The sequence below is a fragment of the Cydia amplana genome, chromosome 1 (genome assembly GCF_948474715.1).
Source record: "Cydia amplana chromosome 1, ilCydAmpl1.1, whole genome shotgun sequence".
In the NCBI taxonomy this organism is placed as follows: Eukaryota; Metazoa; Arthropoda; class Insecta; order Lepidoptera; family Tortricidae; genus Cydia; species Cydia amplana.
Window position 1 is genome coordinate 20,260,540 of NC_086069.1, and position 18,816 is coordinate 20,279,355.

Here is an 18,816-nt window from a genome sequence, read left to right on the forward strand (position 1 = left end):
TGTGCACGCACACAAACATACTTAGTATCGGCGGAGAATCAGAGATGGCTCTTTCAAATGAGTTTCCATAAAATGCTTCAAGAGGGCTCTCTTTACCTATATACTTACTTTACTCTTTGGTTTCATTTATGTTTAGTTTAGGTTTAGTTACTGTCAGTGTCAACCTAATGTCATGATATGTATATGTAACGAAGCAAAGCAACCTTTTATTAGTGATATAATAATATCAAAGTAGGTTTAAGTGCGCAAAATAAACGTTTTTCCGTTTACCAGCACTCAGGCTGATTGGGCTTTAAATAATGTATTCCAGGATAAAAATGAGGTATTACACGTTTTGTTTACATTTAATTACAATTTACAAAACCCTGTATGAGGCTGTATGTTCATGGTCAATTAGAATTTAGAAACCTGTTTACAAATTGTTTTTAAATGATTAATGTATAAGCATTTTGAATTCACTAAGTTTATTGTTATTAAAATCCAATGCGAGGAAAAGAGTGTTTGCCAGCAATGGGACACAAATAACTACGTTCACTGTGTTCAGCTGTTGCCAGTGTGCTGGAGGAGTCCTGTGCAGGTATTTGAGTTCAGCCGAAGTATCGACGGCGCTGCGGCCTTTTTACTTCAGTGTACATCCAGACTTGTTTGGAAAATATCCAGAACAGAGAGTAAGTTCTATTATTGCTTTGTATTTCAATCTGTTACTCTAATCTGATTACTGAATGAATTAATTAATATACTTTCATTCTTTTTTTTAAATTGTGTATTGACTTTAAAACTTGTTTTATTGCAGAAGATAAATGAAAACTCATTACAACAATTAAGTGCTCTAATAGAGGCACAGCAATCTAGTCAAAGAATGTCTATACCTCCACTATCATTTTACTTAAGGCAAAAGGATATGGCAGAAGGTATGTCTCATCATATATTCTCTAAATTAAAAAAAAATCACTGATTTTATAGAGTCTGTGCGGAAAGAGAAGAGTTGTGAAATGTATGGGATCCAATACATTATACGACTCTTCTCTTTCAGCACAGACTATTAATATCCAATAATTTGCAATTGTATTGTTGGTGTTAAAAAATAGTTAAATCACACGTAGCATATGTATATGTATAATTTGATTTCTTGCTCACTAGCTGTTTCGGTCAGGGGTCGGCAAACTTTTGAAGAGAAAAGTTAATCACAATAGAAATAATCAGTTTTAAGAATGTGAGAGCCACAAAAGTTGATTTGACTAGGTCTAAACCCTCTAATTGTTAATTCAAAGGGCAACTTGGCTTGCAAGCTACTGTTTGCCTAGCCCTGGTTTAGGATGTGAGAATGTAGATTTCATGTTTTATAATTCTTTCAGGTGAATTCAAACTAGTCAGAATCCAGTTGAACAGCAGTGATGTTAGGGAAACAGTTGTAAAAGTTTTGAGTGCATGCGATATATCTACAAAATATATTGATAAGATACCAAGGAGTCCACAGAAGAACAATACTTTTAGGTAAATGAGTAAAAAAAAATGTACCTTTTAAAAGCTGCTAAGTGAGAAATAAGTTAGGATAATATTACTTATATGAAATATTTTTTTACAGTAAGGAAAACTTTACAAATGCATATAAAGAATACAGTGTTGAATTTGAGAAAGTTGCCCGAATGAAGAGAAAAGTTCAGGAAAAGAAAGCAGTTGAAAATCTCATGTAAGTGCTTTCACTGTGACGATTTGATTACACTATTTTAGACAATTGATAAGTAAAGAGAACCTATGTTATTGAGCAGGCCTCATTATTTTGTTCATTTAGTCATATTCTTAATTTCGGATTGCATCAATGACTGTTAAGCAAAATCTAAATCTTCTGTTTTAATTTAATTTCTACAATAATCATCTTTATTATTATAGAGAGTGGATCTACGACAATAGTGCAACAGCAAGGAGTAAATATGAAGCAACAAGTGCAACCAGGGACCAAGTGAAGAGCTTAATGGACAACCTATGTAGTACTTATGGTATAAAAGAAGTTCGTAAAGTAAAATATTAAGTCAATACTTTTTATTGTTGTAAATCTGTATTTTATAATATGTATCCTCTCTTTAAGTGTCTCAGGAACCTGCCACCAAAAAGACGCTCCCATACAATCAAAGTTATACTCTAATTTTAAAATGACATGCTGAAATAACATGAAAATCTAAGTAAGTAATATATATGTCTGGTACTAGTTTTTGTTGCTAAATATTGTAATGCATACAACTAAAATAGATCCAGTAAAAGTTTTGTATGTAAAACTTACTCATTCTATTTTCTCTGTGTACTAGACGAAACGAAAACTACTATCAGACATAAATATGTATATGTTACTTGAATGTCCTTGCCAAATTAATATAATTTCAGCACTTAATTTTAAAATGTAAGCATACCTACAATTATATGGCGTCGGCTAGGTTCTTAATATAATGGTGTGTCCAACAGTGGAACTATTTTCATTCATAATTAGTTAAGTAAGTACACTGATTTACTTATCATCGTGAATAATGTGTTCTACTGTCTGCTTACTGCAAACATCAGGCACAGACGTCCGCTAATGGATGGGAGACGCATTTGTTTGTTATGATCCAATATGCTTGCAGGTAAAATATGATAGTGGTTGGAATATTAGCCATATCAGAGGTGCGCTACAAAGCCTGGTTGCGTTGGCCACGCAACATTCGCAACATATGAGTAATTTAACAGGTAAGTTCGAAAGTGATTGTGTACAGTCAGCTGCAGAGATAAAAATGTTTTCCACAATAATGAACCCATGACAATATCAAAATATTCTAAAAAATTGCTGTAAATGCAACGTCATTTTCCCTGGGCGGGATAAGACATAAGACAGAGGCAGTATTTGTACGGGCAGCTCGAGGCTCTCTAACCGTTTTAAAACCCCCATACATAATACATAATGATCTCTGCTAGGCTTGTGCCTGCTCGTTCATTATAGCCAATTTAGACTCTCGCGCGAGCCACGAGACGAGCCGCGAGCCGCGCCACGAGACGCGAGTCCACCGCTTACACTCGCGTTCGGCTTGTCATTCGGTTATAAACCTTATGCCGTGTCGTTAGTGTTTAAATTATATTAGCTCGACGAGCTTGCGAGCCACGAGACGAGCCGCGAGCCCACCGCTTACACTCGCGTCTCGTGGCGCGGCTCGTCTCGTGGCTCGCGCGAGAGTCTAAACCGGCTATTACAGAGAGCGCTCCGCTCTCGGTCAATCGGTCAAACGAACTAGTTCGCTCTTTTAGTTCCTTTAGTTTAGTTCGGTCGTTGAACTTGTTGGGAGCCGGGAATGAATAGGAATCGGTTTTACACACGATTTTTTTCCAATCTTTGGTAAATTCAAATTGTATGATATGATTATGTCGATATTAAACACCTCAATAAAAAAATCAAATGTATAGAAAAATACAGTATAGAGGTATATGGAAAAATATTATTTTCCTTCATAGTTTTCGGGCTTTAGCGTGTCACGTCGTTCTTTGTCTCGTTCGCACTTGTGCTAGCTACATTTTGAACCGTTTCGTTCCGTCCGTTTTCCGTTGCACTCATTCAAGCGCTCTCCAATCCCACTGAACTAAAGGACCTAAAGACCGATTTTGAGCGCGCAAAAAGATTTAGTTCCTTTCCGTCCTTCACGGGATTTCATTCCTAACAGTTCTTAGTTCGCGACCGACACAAGCCTAATCTCTGCAGGGCCGGATCTAGGGTAGAGCGAGTGGAGCGGCCGCTCTAGGCGCCGGAGGGCAAGGGGGGCGCCAAAATGGCAAATGAGAAAAAAAAAGTTTTAAAAGACGCGAGTGTGGCGAGGGGGGGCGGGGTTGGAAAATACGCATGAAAACTTCAACGAAGGGCGCCAAAACCCGATTTCGCTCTACCCTGATCAAGGGCTCGGGCCGGCACTGGATCTCTGTCCTTATTCTGAACTTTAACAAGAGCAGAAATGCGCTGCGGCGCACGCGACACTAATAATGCGACATGTGGCTCACGCCCTTGCACACTGTTCATTTTGTTCAAACATGGTGTAGTGTAAACTCTGATGAGCATTTTAAACTATAATTGTTTAATTTCAGGTAGAACCATTGCCTTAGGACAATTTACTGGCGTAAGCTTAGATGGTGATGTTTTCCTGAATATAATTGACGTAAGAAACGAATGGCTCTCGGTAAGTTAATAAGATTGAGAATTATTTATTCAAGTCAATAGTATGAGTATCATGATTAATATATTAGGTCAAATACGAAACATATACTTAACTAAACATAGTTAGGAAGGACCTAAAAAATGTTACACTTAATTGCATTAAGGAATGTGTTTTTCCCTTGTACCCCGTACATAACCAAGTTACATAACTAGTAATGTAAAAGGACAAATAACTCCTATTCCAGAACTGGGTTTTGTAAAAGGAATTTTTATTTCCTGGTTCAAAACTTAGGTCACGTGCCAGTAATGTAAAAGGAAAGAAAATTTCTACTACAGTACCCGGTTTTGGAGTAGGAACTTTAGTTGCCTCGCACATAACCAACAACTACAATATAATTGGCAATGTTAATAGGAATGGGATTTCCTGACGCACAAGTCAGGATAATTACTACAATATGTTTAAGTAACTGACCAATAGAACATACATATACTACAGTACAGTTTTTCTTACAACCAATATTTGACAGCTATCATCTAAATACATTTTTCGCGTTTTAGGTTATAAGTATCGAAATGACAGCCGTCAAATATTGGTTACAAGAAAAATTGTACTAATATGTACATATATTTGTGTACATATTTTTAGGTAAGGTAAACTTATGTTAAAAGCACTTACAAATTATCGCGTCATGAATCATCACAAATGACTTGTCATGTCTATTAATATTTTGAATTTTAAAGAAAGAATATGCCAGTATTTTATATACCTGCCAAACTTTAAGTTATAAGGTTGGTTTCATTTTTGGTTTTGTATATATATAGAATGAGATTGCTAAGATCCTGTTACATAACTCGCTTATGCGTCAGGAAATCCCATTCCTATTAACATATTGTAGTTGTTGGTTATGTGCGAGGCAATTAAAGTTCCTACTCCAAAACCGGGTACTGTAGTAGGAATTTTCTTTCCTTTTACATTACCGGCACGTGACCTAAGTTTTGTACCAGGAAATAAAAAATCCTTTTACAAAACCCAGTTCTGGAATAGGAATTATTTGTCCTTTCACATTACTAGTTATGTAACTTGGTTATGTACGGGGTACAAGGGGTGTTTTTTTTATATTTCAGCTTATTAAAAAGGTTAGCCAAGAAGATAGTGCTCTGACACAAATACCACACTACGAAGAGGCTTTGTCCAGTATACTAAGGAATATACACATTTGTAGACGGTAATATTTTACCTTCGTTTTATTGTCAAACAATGCTATTAGAAGGGCGGCCAGGGGGCCTCCAACACTAATCGATGTGACTGGACAGTATACTACTGACAAGTGGTATGGTTGTGTTCGGTAGAGTGTACTGAGTACGAAATAGAGACTTGTCACTTTCTAAGACTGTGGGGGGGTTAACTGTGACGTCACAAAGATGGCGGTCCCGGGTTTCAAATTTTAGATAATTACTCGGCAAGTTATTATCCGAATTTGAAAAATGAGGTGTCCTATGAAAGCTGATGAAATGTAGAATAAAACATGCTATGTAACTAAAAGTATAATATCATTAATTATTTTTTTATTTACAAAAATCCGAAAACATAACATTTGTGTTTTTTTTGTAGCCCAAAAAACACAATGACAACGGCCACTTAGGTGAAAATTGTGTCATGTAAATCATTTAGGTACATTTATAAGCTATATGTTACTTCTTGATTTTTGTGAATCGGATAATAAATAAGCAAACTACGATGATTTTACCACGGGCGCGGCGTATCTCGCGGCGCGCGTTCGCGTACTTATAGGCGCGGGCGCGACTGAGGACGCTGACGACGCTGTACTGTATAGTGTAGGTAGATCAAAAACTACCTACTTAACATTTTTAAACAAATGATATATCATATGAAAGATATTTAAATAACCAATAAAACGTGGTTATAAACTGTTGACTGTCATCTAAAAAAGAAGTATCTATATAGAATTAAACAAACAATAAAAATACAAAAAGTAGTCACTTCACTATAATTAGTAACAGTAATCTGTTATCGAAAATAATATACGAACCAAATAAATGTTATTATTTAAGCATAAATAGCCAGGCAAGCGACATCTCTATGACTTAGAATACCTACTGTTTGATAAGTTTTTACGCACTAGCAAATGTTTTTGTTATGCACTAGCAAAAATCATAATAATGTTTGTTTTTATTATTACCTACTTGGCTAAAATTAGTACAACTACTTGTATACATGTCATTAAAAGTCCACACTACAATGGTAATACTTAAAAAAACCTATCTATTTATTAATCACAACCATACCACAACTGAATAATGTTTGCGTTTTTTTTGTGTTTTTCCCAAATAACATACATAAGTATTTTAGCTATTATTTAATAGTACATTATTGTTGAGGCTCGGAAGTAGCCGTCCGGTCGAGTCATATATACTGCTTTTCACAAATATGGTGCAAGAAATATACTTACCTACCTCTATAAATATAAGTATTAGAAATATTCTACAGAAGCAACGTTCTTACGTATATATATGTCGCAATCAAATTGTAAGATACGGCATTTTACAAATGGCGTCGTCATTTTACAAACGGGAAACGTTATACAAATTGCCGAAATCACCATTTTGTAAAATATCTTAGGACATGAACAGCACCGTTTGCAATTTACCGCGGCCTTTTGGTCGAATTAGTTCTTTAATTTACCACGCGTGGTGCTTCACATCAAAATTATGAAAAACGCTGCCCAGGGTGTCCATTAAATCTGGAGTTCGTCGAACTTATTCGCGGAGCGGGGGGTGTGGAGGCTTTTGGATCTGGGTGGCTTCGGCTTGCTGGTCGCCTTATTATGGCGACCAGCTTCAGTTGTTCGCCTCGCTCGTTCCCGCGCTCCGTCACAGGGGGCGAGGGCTGGTTTCCCTTCACGCTTTCGATTTCGCAATTGCTCTCTGGAGAAAAGGCAGACAAGACTACGTGGACAGTGGGGTGCTCTAATTCGGTTTTGGGTGACCTTGTGATTTTGGTGGACGTGATGGTGGTTTGGTATAAAAGTAAATATAAATTGATAAAACAACAAACCATGGTCACCCTCAGACAACCATCACGTTTACGTTGACACTTTTGAGCACATTAATAATTTGCCTTCGCCAATTTGCATAACGTTTCACGTTTGTAAAATGCCGAATCTTACAATTTGACTGCGACATATACCTACTTATGTAAGAACGTTTCTTCTGTAGAATATTTTTATTACTTATATTCAAGGCATCTGCCCACTACACCGTATCATACCATGACCGTGCTGTGAACGTATCAGGCACGGAATGTAACGCGATACGGACTACTATGCCCACTACACCGTGTCACATTTTTTCATATCCGTACATAACGGGTTTAGTGCCCGTAGTAACTGCGTATCATCCCCATAGCATCCGTCTATAATCGCCGTAGCATCCGCGTTTCATCCCGCGCGTTTTATTCGCGAGAGCCAGAGTCGTCAGAAAGAGCGAGCACCGTTCTGGCAACGTTGCGTGCCATGCACGTAGCGTTTCAGCACCGGCAAAATATCCTCGCCGACAATTTTTGACGCTGGTCGGTGACGGAACGGGCTAGTCGGCAAAGTCTCATACTTTTAAATACAAAGAATATTTTTTGCCTAACACGATCCTACTGTGGTCATGGTATGATACGGTGCAGTGGGCAGAGACCTTTATTAAGAATATTTCTTGCACCATTTTTGAGATAAGCACTATATATGACTCGGCCGGAAGACTTACTTATAGTTATGTACAACGCTTAATATTCACTTACCATCTAGTCGCTCAAATAAATCCCGTGATGACAAATCAAGTCACTTTTTGCGTCAAAACGCCGTACCTAAACTGTTTCGTCACATTACTTAGATTAGCTACCTTTTCTTGCTTGGCAAATAATACAACGAAATCAATCGACACTCATTCGTAAAAATAAACTTTTAAACAGTCACAAACATCATTATGCCACATAAAAATCCTCAAATTTAGGAATAATACGATAAAACAAACGCAAACATTAGGTATTCAGTTGTGGTTATACTTACCGACATTTTGGGAATAGGTAAGTAGATAGGTTTTTTACGTATTACCAATGTAGTGTGGACTTTTTAGAACTGTATACAAGTCATTTTAGCCAAGTAATAATAAAAAGTAAGAATATTATGACAAAAACACTAGATAACAATCACTAGTTTATAACCACGTTTTATTGGTTATTTAAATATCTTTCATATGATATATCATTTGTTTAAAAATGTTAAGTAGTTTTTGATCTACCTACACTATACAGTACATCGTCCTCAGTCGCACCCGCGCCTATAAGTACGCGAACGCGCGCTGCGAGATACGCCGCGCCCACGGTAAAATCATCGTAGTTTGCTTATTTATTACCCGATTCACAAAAATCAAGAAGTAACATATAGCTTATTAATGTACCTAAATGATTTACATGACACAATTTTCATCTAAGTGGCCGCTGTCATTGTCTTTTTTGGGCTACAAAAAAAAGACAAATGTTATGTTTTCGGATTTTTGTAAATAAAAAAATAATTAATGAAATTACACTTTTAGTTACATAGCATGTTTTATTCTATATTTCATCAGCTTTCATAGGACACCTCATTTTTCAAAATCCAATAACAACTTGCCGAGTAATTATCTAAAATTTGAAACCCGGGACCGCCATCTTTGTGACGTCACAGTTAACCCCCCCACAGTCTTAGAAAGTGACAAGTCCCTATTTCGTACTCAGTACACTCTACCGAACATAACCATACCACTTGTCAGTAGTATACTGTCCAGTCACATCGATTAGTGTTGGAGGCCCCCTGGCCGCCCTTCTATATTTTGTTTTGTTATTACAAAATAATATTAAATTGTTAATCATTCAAAAAACTAAAAGACAAAGTCTTTAGACTTAACACCTTTACTTTACTCTTGGTTTACGATTGGCCTGTTATTTGTGTAATTCCGTAATTTCGGTGGCAATGTAATAATCTGATCTAATAACGCAGTATGCAGCTCCGTATCGAAAAAACTCAACCATATCAGTTTGGGCTCATTAGAATTAAGGGATAGAAATTTGATGGAAGTGCAAAGCAAGATACAGTCGGCAGTAGCTACCAGGATGTTGCAATATTTGTTATTTTGATTATAGTTCGTTTTTTTTAGCATTAGAAATAAGGTAAACAATCTTGATGTGTCTTTTAATTGAAAAACACATTTTAAAAATAAGTTACGGCAAATATGTAACAATTATAAATCTAATACGATCATTTATATTCTTCTGCTTTCATAAGTAATAGTTTTTGATTTTTAAAAAGCGTTTTTCAATTAAAAGACATGTCAAGATCGCTTACCTTCTTGCAAGTTCTTTCTAATCCTAAAAAAAACGAACTATAGTCCTAACGTAAATAGTCTAGCCTATCTAGTTCTAGAGGATAAAACAAATTATTTGCAAGACGTTTCTTTGAAATACATCAAATCCACATTTTTTACAGGAAATTCATGCCAAAAGTGTCCGCTCACCAGTACTGCAGCCACCTGAGGCAGCTCATCACATCCATCGGGGACTTTTACGGGCGGGGGAAGAAGATCCCTGCCTCGGTGCCAGAATCGCTTAGCAAGTACGAGATTGTGGTTGAGCCGTAAGTTCAAATTATCTTCATGTGGTGGTAAAACACTTTTAGGTACCTATAGTCAAATAAGTCCGGTAGGAATAATGAAATCAAATTGCCTACCGTAATAAGAGCAGATCATTACGCTCGTGGTTATTCTGAAATTTATCTAAATTTATCGTTATCTTAAAATTTTGAGCGTAGCGGGGTAATGTAAAAGCCTCTCCTTACCGCGAGAACGAGAACATTCACTTTGCTTTTCACCATTCGATGCTTTTCATAGACGAGTATATACATCCTTATAATTTTGATATTAATATTTTGCGCCTTTAAGAAGCGCTGGTGGCCTAGCGGTAAGAGCGTGCTACTTTCAATCCGGAGGTGGCAGGTTCGAACCCCGGCTCGTAGGTACCAATGAGTTTTTCGGAACTTATGTACGAAATATCATTAGATATTTTCTAGTCGCTTTTCGGTGAAGGAAAACAGCGTGAGGAAACTGGACTCATCCCAATAAGATCTAGTTTACCTTCTGGGTTGGAAGGTCAGATGGCAGTCGCTCTCGTAAAAACTAGTGCCTACGCCAATTCCTGGGATTAGTTGCCAAGCGGACCTCAGGCTCCCATGAGCCGTGGCAAAATGCCGGGATAACGCGAGGAACATGATGATTATTTGATTAAATATTTTGCGCCTTTGAAGTAAAATGGAAGGAGCAAAACCGATCATGTAATAGGACATTAGTACAATAGTATGTAATGTACTATTTCGTCTGCGACTATAGTTCGTTTTTTTTAGCATTAGAAAGAACTTGAAAGAAGGTAAGCGATTTTGACATGTCTTCTAATTGAAAAACACTTTTTAAAAATCAATAACTATTACTTATGAAAGCAGAAGACTATAAAAGACCGTATTAGATTCATAATTGTTACCTATTTACCGTAACTTATTTTTAAAATGTGTTTTTCAATTAAAAGACACATCAAGATTGTTTACCAAATTTCTAATGCTAAAAAAACGTAGTATAGTGTAGGGTAGTGTTTACTTACAGAGAGGCCGGTCCCCTGATGCTGTCACCCACGGGCCAGTTCATCACGCCGGCGTCCTGCCCGGCCGACGAGCTCATCTACTTCATCAGCAACCACCTGGACGAAGCCATGCTGCTCCTGACTGAGTACAGCATGTAAGTTTTGTATCACAATTACCGTACCGTACCTGCTTATAGAAACATTTTGTTCAAACATTTAAACCAAAGTGTACCTAATTCTATATACACGAAATATCAGATCTGTATGAACCATGTTCTCGAAAACGTTTAGAATAATAACTACTAAATTTAAAAAAACGAGAACCCCCCCCCCTACGCTATAGCGTATATGCCAAAAATGTATTAAATCATTTTGGAAAAGAGCTGATTCAGCTGATACTCTTAACTGCTGGATCGATGACTTAGATCCTGGTCTATTCCAAGAACAAACATGTTTCATTGTTCAAGATCTACAGATTAAAGAAAATACATTCCAAGAACATAAATACGATACACATTACTTAAACTACAAACATTAAAGCCATAATTATTGATATTAACCTCCTAAGGCCCAACGAAAAATTGAGTATGTACTCAATACGGCCCATAGTCCTACCAGTAGTACTATTGTTTTATACTCATTCAGACCCAAGTACTTAAAATACTTTTTTTTAATGTTATTGTACTTATACCTTGTACAGCACTTTGTATTTTTTTTACGAACTTGTTAAAGGGCTCACAGACAAAACAAAACAGTCCTTTAGAAGTTCGTACACGCCAATTTCGATAAGCGCAAAATTTGAAATGGGTTTTCTATTAAGTCCTACTACTGGTAGGACCGTGGTACGCTATGACTACACAATTGTTGTAGGAGCTGGGTCTGAATAAGAAAGTTAATAAGTACTATGGGTAGGACCTTGGGCCTTAGGAGGTTAATTAACAAAACATGCAGAGTTTGGATATGTATAAAAATGAGAACGTAAACAAAAGTAGCTCGGTACACCTCCTTGGATGGCCTATTCTTATTTCCATGAAAATATTAATTGTCATGAAATAACAAAAGTTCCATTGAACAATTCGTTTTATTCAGCAACAAGCATGTGGAGAAGGCACTTTACAAAGAAGTAAAAGATCGGTTCGGCCTCCTCGGGCTGCACAAGGACGACAGCATCACGCCGGCGCTCATGATCCTGTGCTGCCAGCGGCTGCTCACGCGCATCGACAACATTCATATGGTAACACATATTTACCACTAATATTGTTTGCCGGTCGAAGTATTTTACAGTTTTTTTTTTTTTTTTTTTTTTTTTTTTCTCCTGGCTTACTCCCTGCAATTTTGCCCAGGGTGAATTTGCCAATGTCGGTGTTGACTTTCACACGTGAGGAGAATGTTCGGTATAATAATTTTGTATTTTTGGAAGGATGTAGTTGGGAAACCCTAAAAACAAATAATTGTTATGAACATCACAGACAAACACATGACGAATACAAAAATTAGCAAAAAAGCGGGAAGCGGGTGACAGAACGTTAGTAGTGCCAACATGAAGGAAGTGGAAGAGAAGAATACTTTATATATATAATATAGATAAAGATATAGAGTATAAATTGACATGAATTAAACGAGTTAAATTAGAAAAGATAAGACGTTATTTAGAGTTTAATGTTATTCGTTTGTAAATATTTAATTAGGATAGAAGTTAGCTTAGTATCCATGTGACAAAGTAGCGAGCTAAAGCATATAGGTCGTGGAACATTTTCGGGTAATACATCGTACAGCGAGTAGCTACATTTTGAACAAGCAAAGAAGATGTGGTCCAAGTTGCCCTCATCCAACCCACATTCACACATTGAATTCGCACGGACACCAATCATAGCCAGAAATAACGGGGTACATACTTTGCCTAAGCGTAAGCGACAAATGGTGGATATTACCCATTTCGGAGAAGTACGGAATCGATAGAACCACGGTTTTCGAGTAATTCGAGGTTGTATACAGCCATAATGTTTACCGGTCTCTAATCTAGAGGTATCCCATTGTTCCTGCCATGAATCAAACATATCAGATAGTGCACAACTCAACAGGTCAGTACTGTAAATTTCCTGTTTTATTGATCCAATCTCAATCGCCTGTTTTGCCCATATATCAGCCATCTCATTACCTCTAATACCACAGTGGCTTGGAACCCATCCGAGAACAATATGTAGGCCCCTCAGTTCACACCTACGTAGCACAGCCTTAATTTCAAGGATCAATGGAAATTTTGCTTTAAATTTGAATTGATTGCCTACAATTGCCTGCAGGCAACTCCTGCTGTCAGAGAAGATAATTGTTTTTTTAATGTTATGTGTGTCTGCATATTTTACCGCCTCAAGAATAGCAACTGCCTCACCGGTGAAAATGGATGCTTGAGGAGGACATTTAAATGGGAGGGCAATATTGTACCGAGGAATCCACACCGCTGCTCCCACGCATCTTGTAGGATCCACCTTAGATGCATCAGTAAAAACCGGTAAGTATTCTTGCCATTTTTCCAAAAATTTATTGAGTTTGTTGTTTGCCCCTGTATCATTTTTGAAAATTCCTATATCTAATATAACTTTTGGTGAGTATATTAAGGTCTCAAACGCCACTTCAAATAAAGGGTTAGTACCAGATTGGTATACACTGGGGTGAATATTAATTAATTTTGAAAAAGAAATTACTATTCTGGGAAAGGCTTTATATGTCCAATATCGGTTTTCAGTGACCTCCAGTGCCAGTGCTCGCAAGCGTGGAAGCAGCAAGTGGTTGTTATAAGAGCTGGCTTTAATCAAGAACCTGTCGGCGAGGTATTGTCTGCGTAGAGATAACGGCGGTTCAACACCTTCCACCTGCATGCCATTTTTGGGAGAAGGAAGCATAGCACCTAGTATGATCCTTAAACATTTAGCCTGTATAAGGTCTAATTTATCTAGGCCATCCTTATTACAGGGTTCCATTAAAAATGACCCATAGTCCATATGGCTGCGTATGATGGCATTATATAGTAGCTTCTGGCAATAAGGATGGGAGCCCCACCAGACACCTGACAACGCTCGCAGAATATTAATATTTTTCTCACATTTACCCAGTACATATTTGTGGTGTGAGGTGCCAGACATTTTGTGGTCTAATATAACACCTAGAAATTTTACTGACTCTTTACTTGGAATCACAACACCACCATAACGGACATCTGCGGCAGGCATGATCCTTCTGCGACTGAAAGTCACTACACAACTTTTTGTTGGTGATAGGGTCAAACCATGTTCATCAAGCCAATCCTTGAGGTAACCCAAAGCTGTATTTAGACTAGCAGTGGCTTTGTCCATTGACTTTGCTGAGGTGTATAAGACTAGATCATCAGCATACTGCAAGATATTACAGAAGGATAGGACAGATTGCTCCAAGTCGTAGGTGTAGATACTGTAAAGTAGGGGGCTGAGCACCGATCCTTGCGGAAGACCACGCCACAAAGTTCGAGGAGGGTAATAAGAATTACCATTCCTAATTTTAATTGACCTACCCATGAACAATTTGGTGACAATATGTACAATCTTCGCGGGAATGCTCAGATGTAGCATTTTTGCCCTGAGCACCGGAAGAAGGACATTGTCGTAGGCCGCAGAGATATCTAGAAAACATCCCAGCAGATATTCGTTTTTTGAAAGGGTAAGTCGGATATCAGTTGCTAAAATATTTAAACTGTCCATTGTACTACGGCCCTTTCGGAAGCCAAACTGCGTGTCAGCCAGGATACCTTTGTTTTCCACAAACCACTCCAATCTATTTTTAACCAGATGCTCTAATATCTTTCCCATTGTCGCGGAAAGAGCAATCGGGCGATATGAGCTAGACTCGTCTGGGTTTTTAGACGGTTTTAGGATTGGGATAATAACTTGGGTCTTCCAGTCAACTGGAATCTCTCCCGTGTCAAAGGCGTGGTTTAGAATACCAAGCAGATACTCTTGTGAATATGAATTTAGCTTAGACAGGAAACAGTATGGTATGCCATCCTCTCCAGGTGTAGTATTTCTCAATCCACTAAGCACTAGACTGAGCTCTGAATATGAGAAAGGCATGTCCAGGGAGCTCAAGGTGCCTGACAGCGGGGGAAGTAACAAGCAGGATGCTTCAGGAGCAGTTGGCGGGGCAAGTCTATCTGCAAAGTCTGACAGCCAAGGAGCATCTGTGGTGGGCATAGACTCTGGATGAAATGAACCCCTGAACCTCTTTATGTTCCGCCATATCAGTGATGGAGGGGTTCTAGGAGATAAGCTCTCGCAGAATCCCTTCCATCCCCTCTTTTTAGCCTTTGCTAGGAAGCGCTTTGTACGTGCCGAGATTTTTTTAAAAGAAATGTAGTCATCCAAATTTCCGGAATTGTTGAAAGCCTTTTCAGCGGCATCTCTTTCCTTAACGGCTACCGTACAGTCCGCGTTCCACCACGGGGGAGATGGGATTTTAAGTCTAGCAGGTTTCTTTTTTGGTATAAATTTATCGGCGGACTCTATTAACACATTTGTAAATTTTAAATATTTTTCAACTTGACCCATTTCGCTCGTGTCCCATTCTTTCATATTTTCCTCTATAAATAATGCATAATTGGGCCAGTCTGCTGATTGAATTTTGTGTTTTAAAAGAGGTTCAGGGGAGGGAGTTGGGAGAATAGAAGAAGGCTTCGTGATAATAATTGGGAAATGGTCACTGCCAAACGACTGGCGTAATACCCTCCAGGATAATAAAGAAGACAAACTAGGAGAACAAACAGATAGATCGAGAACTGACTGGGGGTTCTGACCTGGGTATACCCGATGCGTGGGAGTACCGTCATTAATAACTCCTACATTGATTTCATCGAATAAATCCAACAGGGCAGATGAAAACGCATCCGAATGGTATGACCCCCATGACATATTGTGACAATTAAAGTCCCCTAAAATTATAAGAGGAGGTGGAGCCGATTTGAGAATAGAATTTAATTCATTTATATCAACTACTTCAGTATGGGGAATATATATAGAGATGAAATTAATGCCCATAACCTTGGCAGCTACGGCATTAATCCCATCCGAATGAGGGGGGATAGAAATTTGGGAGAAAGGGTAACCGTGTTTGATCAACAACGCACATCCGGCGCGTCCATCATTACGATCTTCCCGGAGACATGAGAAGCCCGGCACTCTGAAAAAGGCTCCGGGGCGTAACCACGTCTCCGAAATGGCCGCAACAGTCACACCGTGATTGTTGATGAGCTGAATAAGGTCAGGTTTTTTTGGAATAATGCTTCGACTATTCCATTGTAGAAATGTGACCGGGGGGGCCGTTATGAAATGTAAGTCTTTCCGCGAGTGTGATCATTAGGGGCGCAACGTCGTTCGGTAGGCAATCGCTCCACTTAGCGATTATGTTTGTTAAGAGTTTTATACAGAGCTCCATTAGGTCTTCATTGGGAGTGATTCTATTGTAGGAAGAAGAATCATTCAGAGCATGGCCATTAGGAAGTTGAGGTGGGGGAGTTCGGACAATATTCTTGTGAGCCTCTCTATCATAACCCGGGGAGAGAGAGACCCGCGTCCGGGGCGCTCGGTATACGGTCTTACGATATGATGTGGTGGGCGGAGGGGTTGGCATGAAAGTATTAGGGTGGCCTGGGGACTGGGAAGATTGTGAAGAGTCTGTAACCGGTTCAAACATGACTCTTGCTACATCTGAATATGGCCTGCGAACTGCTGAGAACTGTGCCGCTGCTTCTGCGTATGAGATGTTCTGTTCAGACATGGCAAGTTTAATGGCCTTTTGCCGACCATATTCATTGCATACTTTTTCTGTAGCAAAGTGTCTGCCTGAACAAAATATACATGTCACATGTTCTGGAGCTACATTGCATCCATCACCGGGGTGTTTTTGTGCACACTTATAACATCTGGCATCAGACCGGCACTGTGTTTGAATATGTCCGAACCTAAGGCACTTCCTGCATTGAATAATTGGCAGTTGATATACTTCTACAACTAGTGAGGTGTAGTAGGCGAAGATTTTTGATGGTAAGGATTGCCCTTCAAAAGTAACCACCACCGACTGGGTTGGTACCCAGGATGGGGAGCCATCATCCTTTGTCACCTTTCGTTGCAGTCGTCGGGCCTTAAGGATTTTTCCTCTACCTTCTTTGAGGTTTGTGCCGTTGACTAATTCCTCCATAGACCAATCCGAAGGAACTCCTCGCACAACTCCCATACGCGACACATGGTATGAGGGAATATCAGCTATAAACTTATGTTTGTCTAGTAACGGGTGTTTTAGGAAGCTATTTGCATCAGCTGCTGTGGAGAAAGTTACTGCTACTCTGTTGCGACCTACTGATTTAATACCACCTTCTTTCTGGATATTATTAACATTTGCTTGAGTAAGCAGAAGGCCTACATTGATGGGTTTTAGAGAAGCATTGGAAGATGGCGCAGACTCTCTGGAGACATGAACTATAAATGGTCCATCATCTTCGGCATTGTACTCTCGGTATTTGCTGTCTAGACTGGGGTGTTTGTATAAGTGTGGGTTGAACTCGTCTGAATTATTTTTGTTTGAATCAACCGTATTAATTTGACTTGTCTGGGCTGGATTATTTTTGTTTAAGTCAACCACATTACTGTTATTAGGCTCAACTGTATTAATTGTATTACCCGACTGCTTGCCGGCCTCTGACGGGTCGATTACTATTTTTTTAGGAGAAGGCTCCAGCTTGGTCGGTGACAAATCCAAGTTACGTTTACGTGAGACTGTCTCCCAGTTCATGTCATTATCATCAGCCTCGTCTGGAGGCTTCTCCTTCTCGTTACCCTCCATCTAAACGCCTATTATATTTAAATATACCACCACCTGATTAGTAAACAAGGAAAGTTGTTTTATTTATGGGAATATAACCTAAAAACGAACCACTCACTCAACGCGCTACTCCTCTCCTCTACTCCTCAATTCGCGGTTCGGCCTCCTCGGGCTGCACAAGGACGACACCATCACGCCGGCGCTCATGATCCTGTGCTGCCAGCGGCTGCTCACGCGCATCGACAACATTCATATGGTAACACATATTTACCACTAATATTGTTTGCCGGTCGAAGTATTTTACAGTTGGCGCCAGCTTGGTTTTCCCTGTCAGTCCTGTCTAAGAAGTGAAAAATTCTTGTTTTATTTGGGTAATTTTGTGGTCGCATATAACAAATCGGTAAAACCTATGCTGGTACCATCTATAAAAAACCTAAATCTTTGACAGTTGCCAATTCTATTGGTAAATCTCGTTTCATTTTCGTGGCAGCGTAGTGAATTCAAGTAATATTGTCAAAGAGGTACTATTTATCTGAAAATGTTAGAAAGCAGAGATTAGATTTTTTTACTCTTAAATAGTCAAGTTACATTGACTTGACTCAAGTCAATGTAATTTAAAAAACCGCTTTCGTAAGCGACACTTAGAACGTATCTATTTTTTCACAATTGTCATGAAAAGTATTAAATACTCCCTACACATACCTAAACCTGTGTTACATTTAAAAAATTTACCTATCTAACATTTAAAATTTATTAAGAATTCTTAATCAAGTTTAAAAAGTATTAACTACACCAAATCTGGAGATCACATAGAGTATTTATTAATCTAGGACTATCATATTCATATAAATGTTTTGTTACAGAAATTACAAGGAAATATCTTATACGTCACACATTACTACTCGGTACTAACGGAGGGCGTTTTATGCATACCTTGGAACTTCAAATAAGACCTTTGCATACTTATACCTACTTTTCTAAAAAATTGTAAATGTTGTAGGTCACACTGAAAGTTTTAGAATGAACCATTTTGAGATAACGCAATTAAAATAACCAATATATTTTAAAAAATGCACTCCACTACTCTAGATTTTTTTATAAATTCATAATAATATTATAGTTATAGTTTTTTGAGGGTTGT

At 38.4% G+C, this 18,816-nt stretch overlaps 1 protein-coding gene and 1 long non-coding RNA gene across 2 annotated transcripts; both read left to right on the top strand.

Moving 5' to 3' along the window:
• Nucleotides 1-213: 213 nt before the first annotated feature.
• LOC134649947 (T-cell activation inhibitor, mitochondrial) lies at nucleotides 214-18,645 on the top strand. Its single transcript, XM_063504749.1, has 13 exons — nucleotides 214-322; nucleotides 545-668; nucleotides 794-911; nucleotides 1,356-1,494; nucleotides 1,586-1,690; nucleotides 1,891-2,008; nucleotides 2,616-2,718; nucleotides 4,096-4,187; nucleotides 5,291-5,391; nucleotides 9,697-9,843; nucleotides 10,859-10,990; nucleotides 11,925-12,069; nucleotides 18,539-18,645. Exons 1-13 carry the CDS (start codon nucleotides 300-302, stop codon nucleotides 18,623-18,625), a joined length of 1,434 nt encoding a protein of 477 aa, XP_063360819.1. The 5' UTR covers nucleotides 214-299; the 3' UTR covers nucleotides 18,626-18,645.
• Nucleotides 13,090-14,523, top strand: LOC134650151 (uncharacterized). Its single transcript, XR_010097024.1, has 2 exons — nucleotides 13,090-13,344; nucleotides 13,579-14,523. It is a non-coding gene; the product is annotated as an uncharacterized LOC134650151 (long non-coding RNA).
• Nucleotides 18,646-18,816: the final 171 nt, after the last annotated feature.

Excerpts from the sequence above, each read along its gene's own strand:
- LOC134649947 (XM_063504749.1), top strand. The coding sequence starts at position 300 with ATGTATTCCAGGATAAAAATGAG. Across the intron at positions 2,009-2,615 it reads GTACTTATGGTATAAAAGAA|GTAAAATATGATAGTGGTTG; the intron begins GTTCGTAAAGTA and ends ATATGCTTGCAG. Across the intron at positions 9,844-10,858 it reads TACGAGATTGTGGTTGAGCC|AGAGGCCGGTCCCCTGATGC; the intron begins GTAAGTTCAAAT and ends GTTTACTTACAG.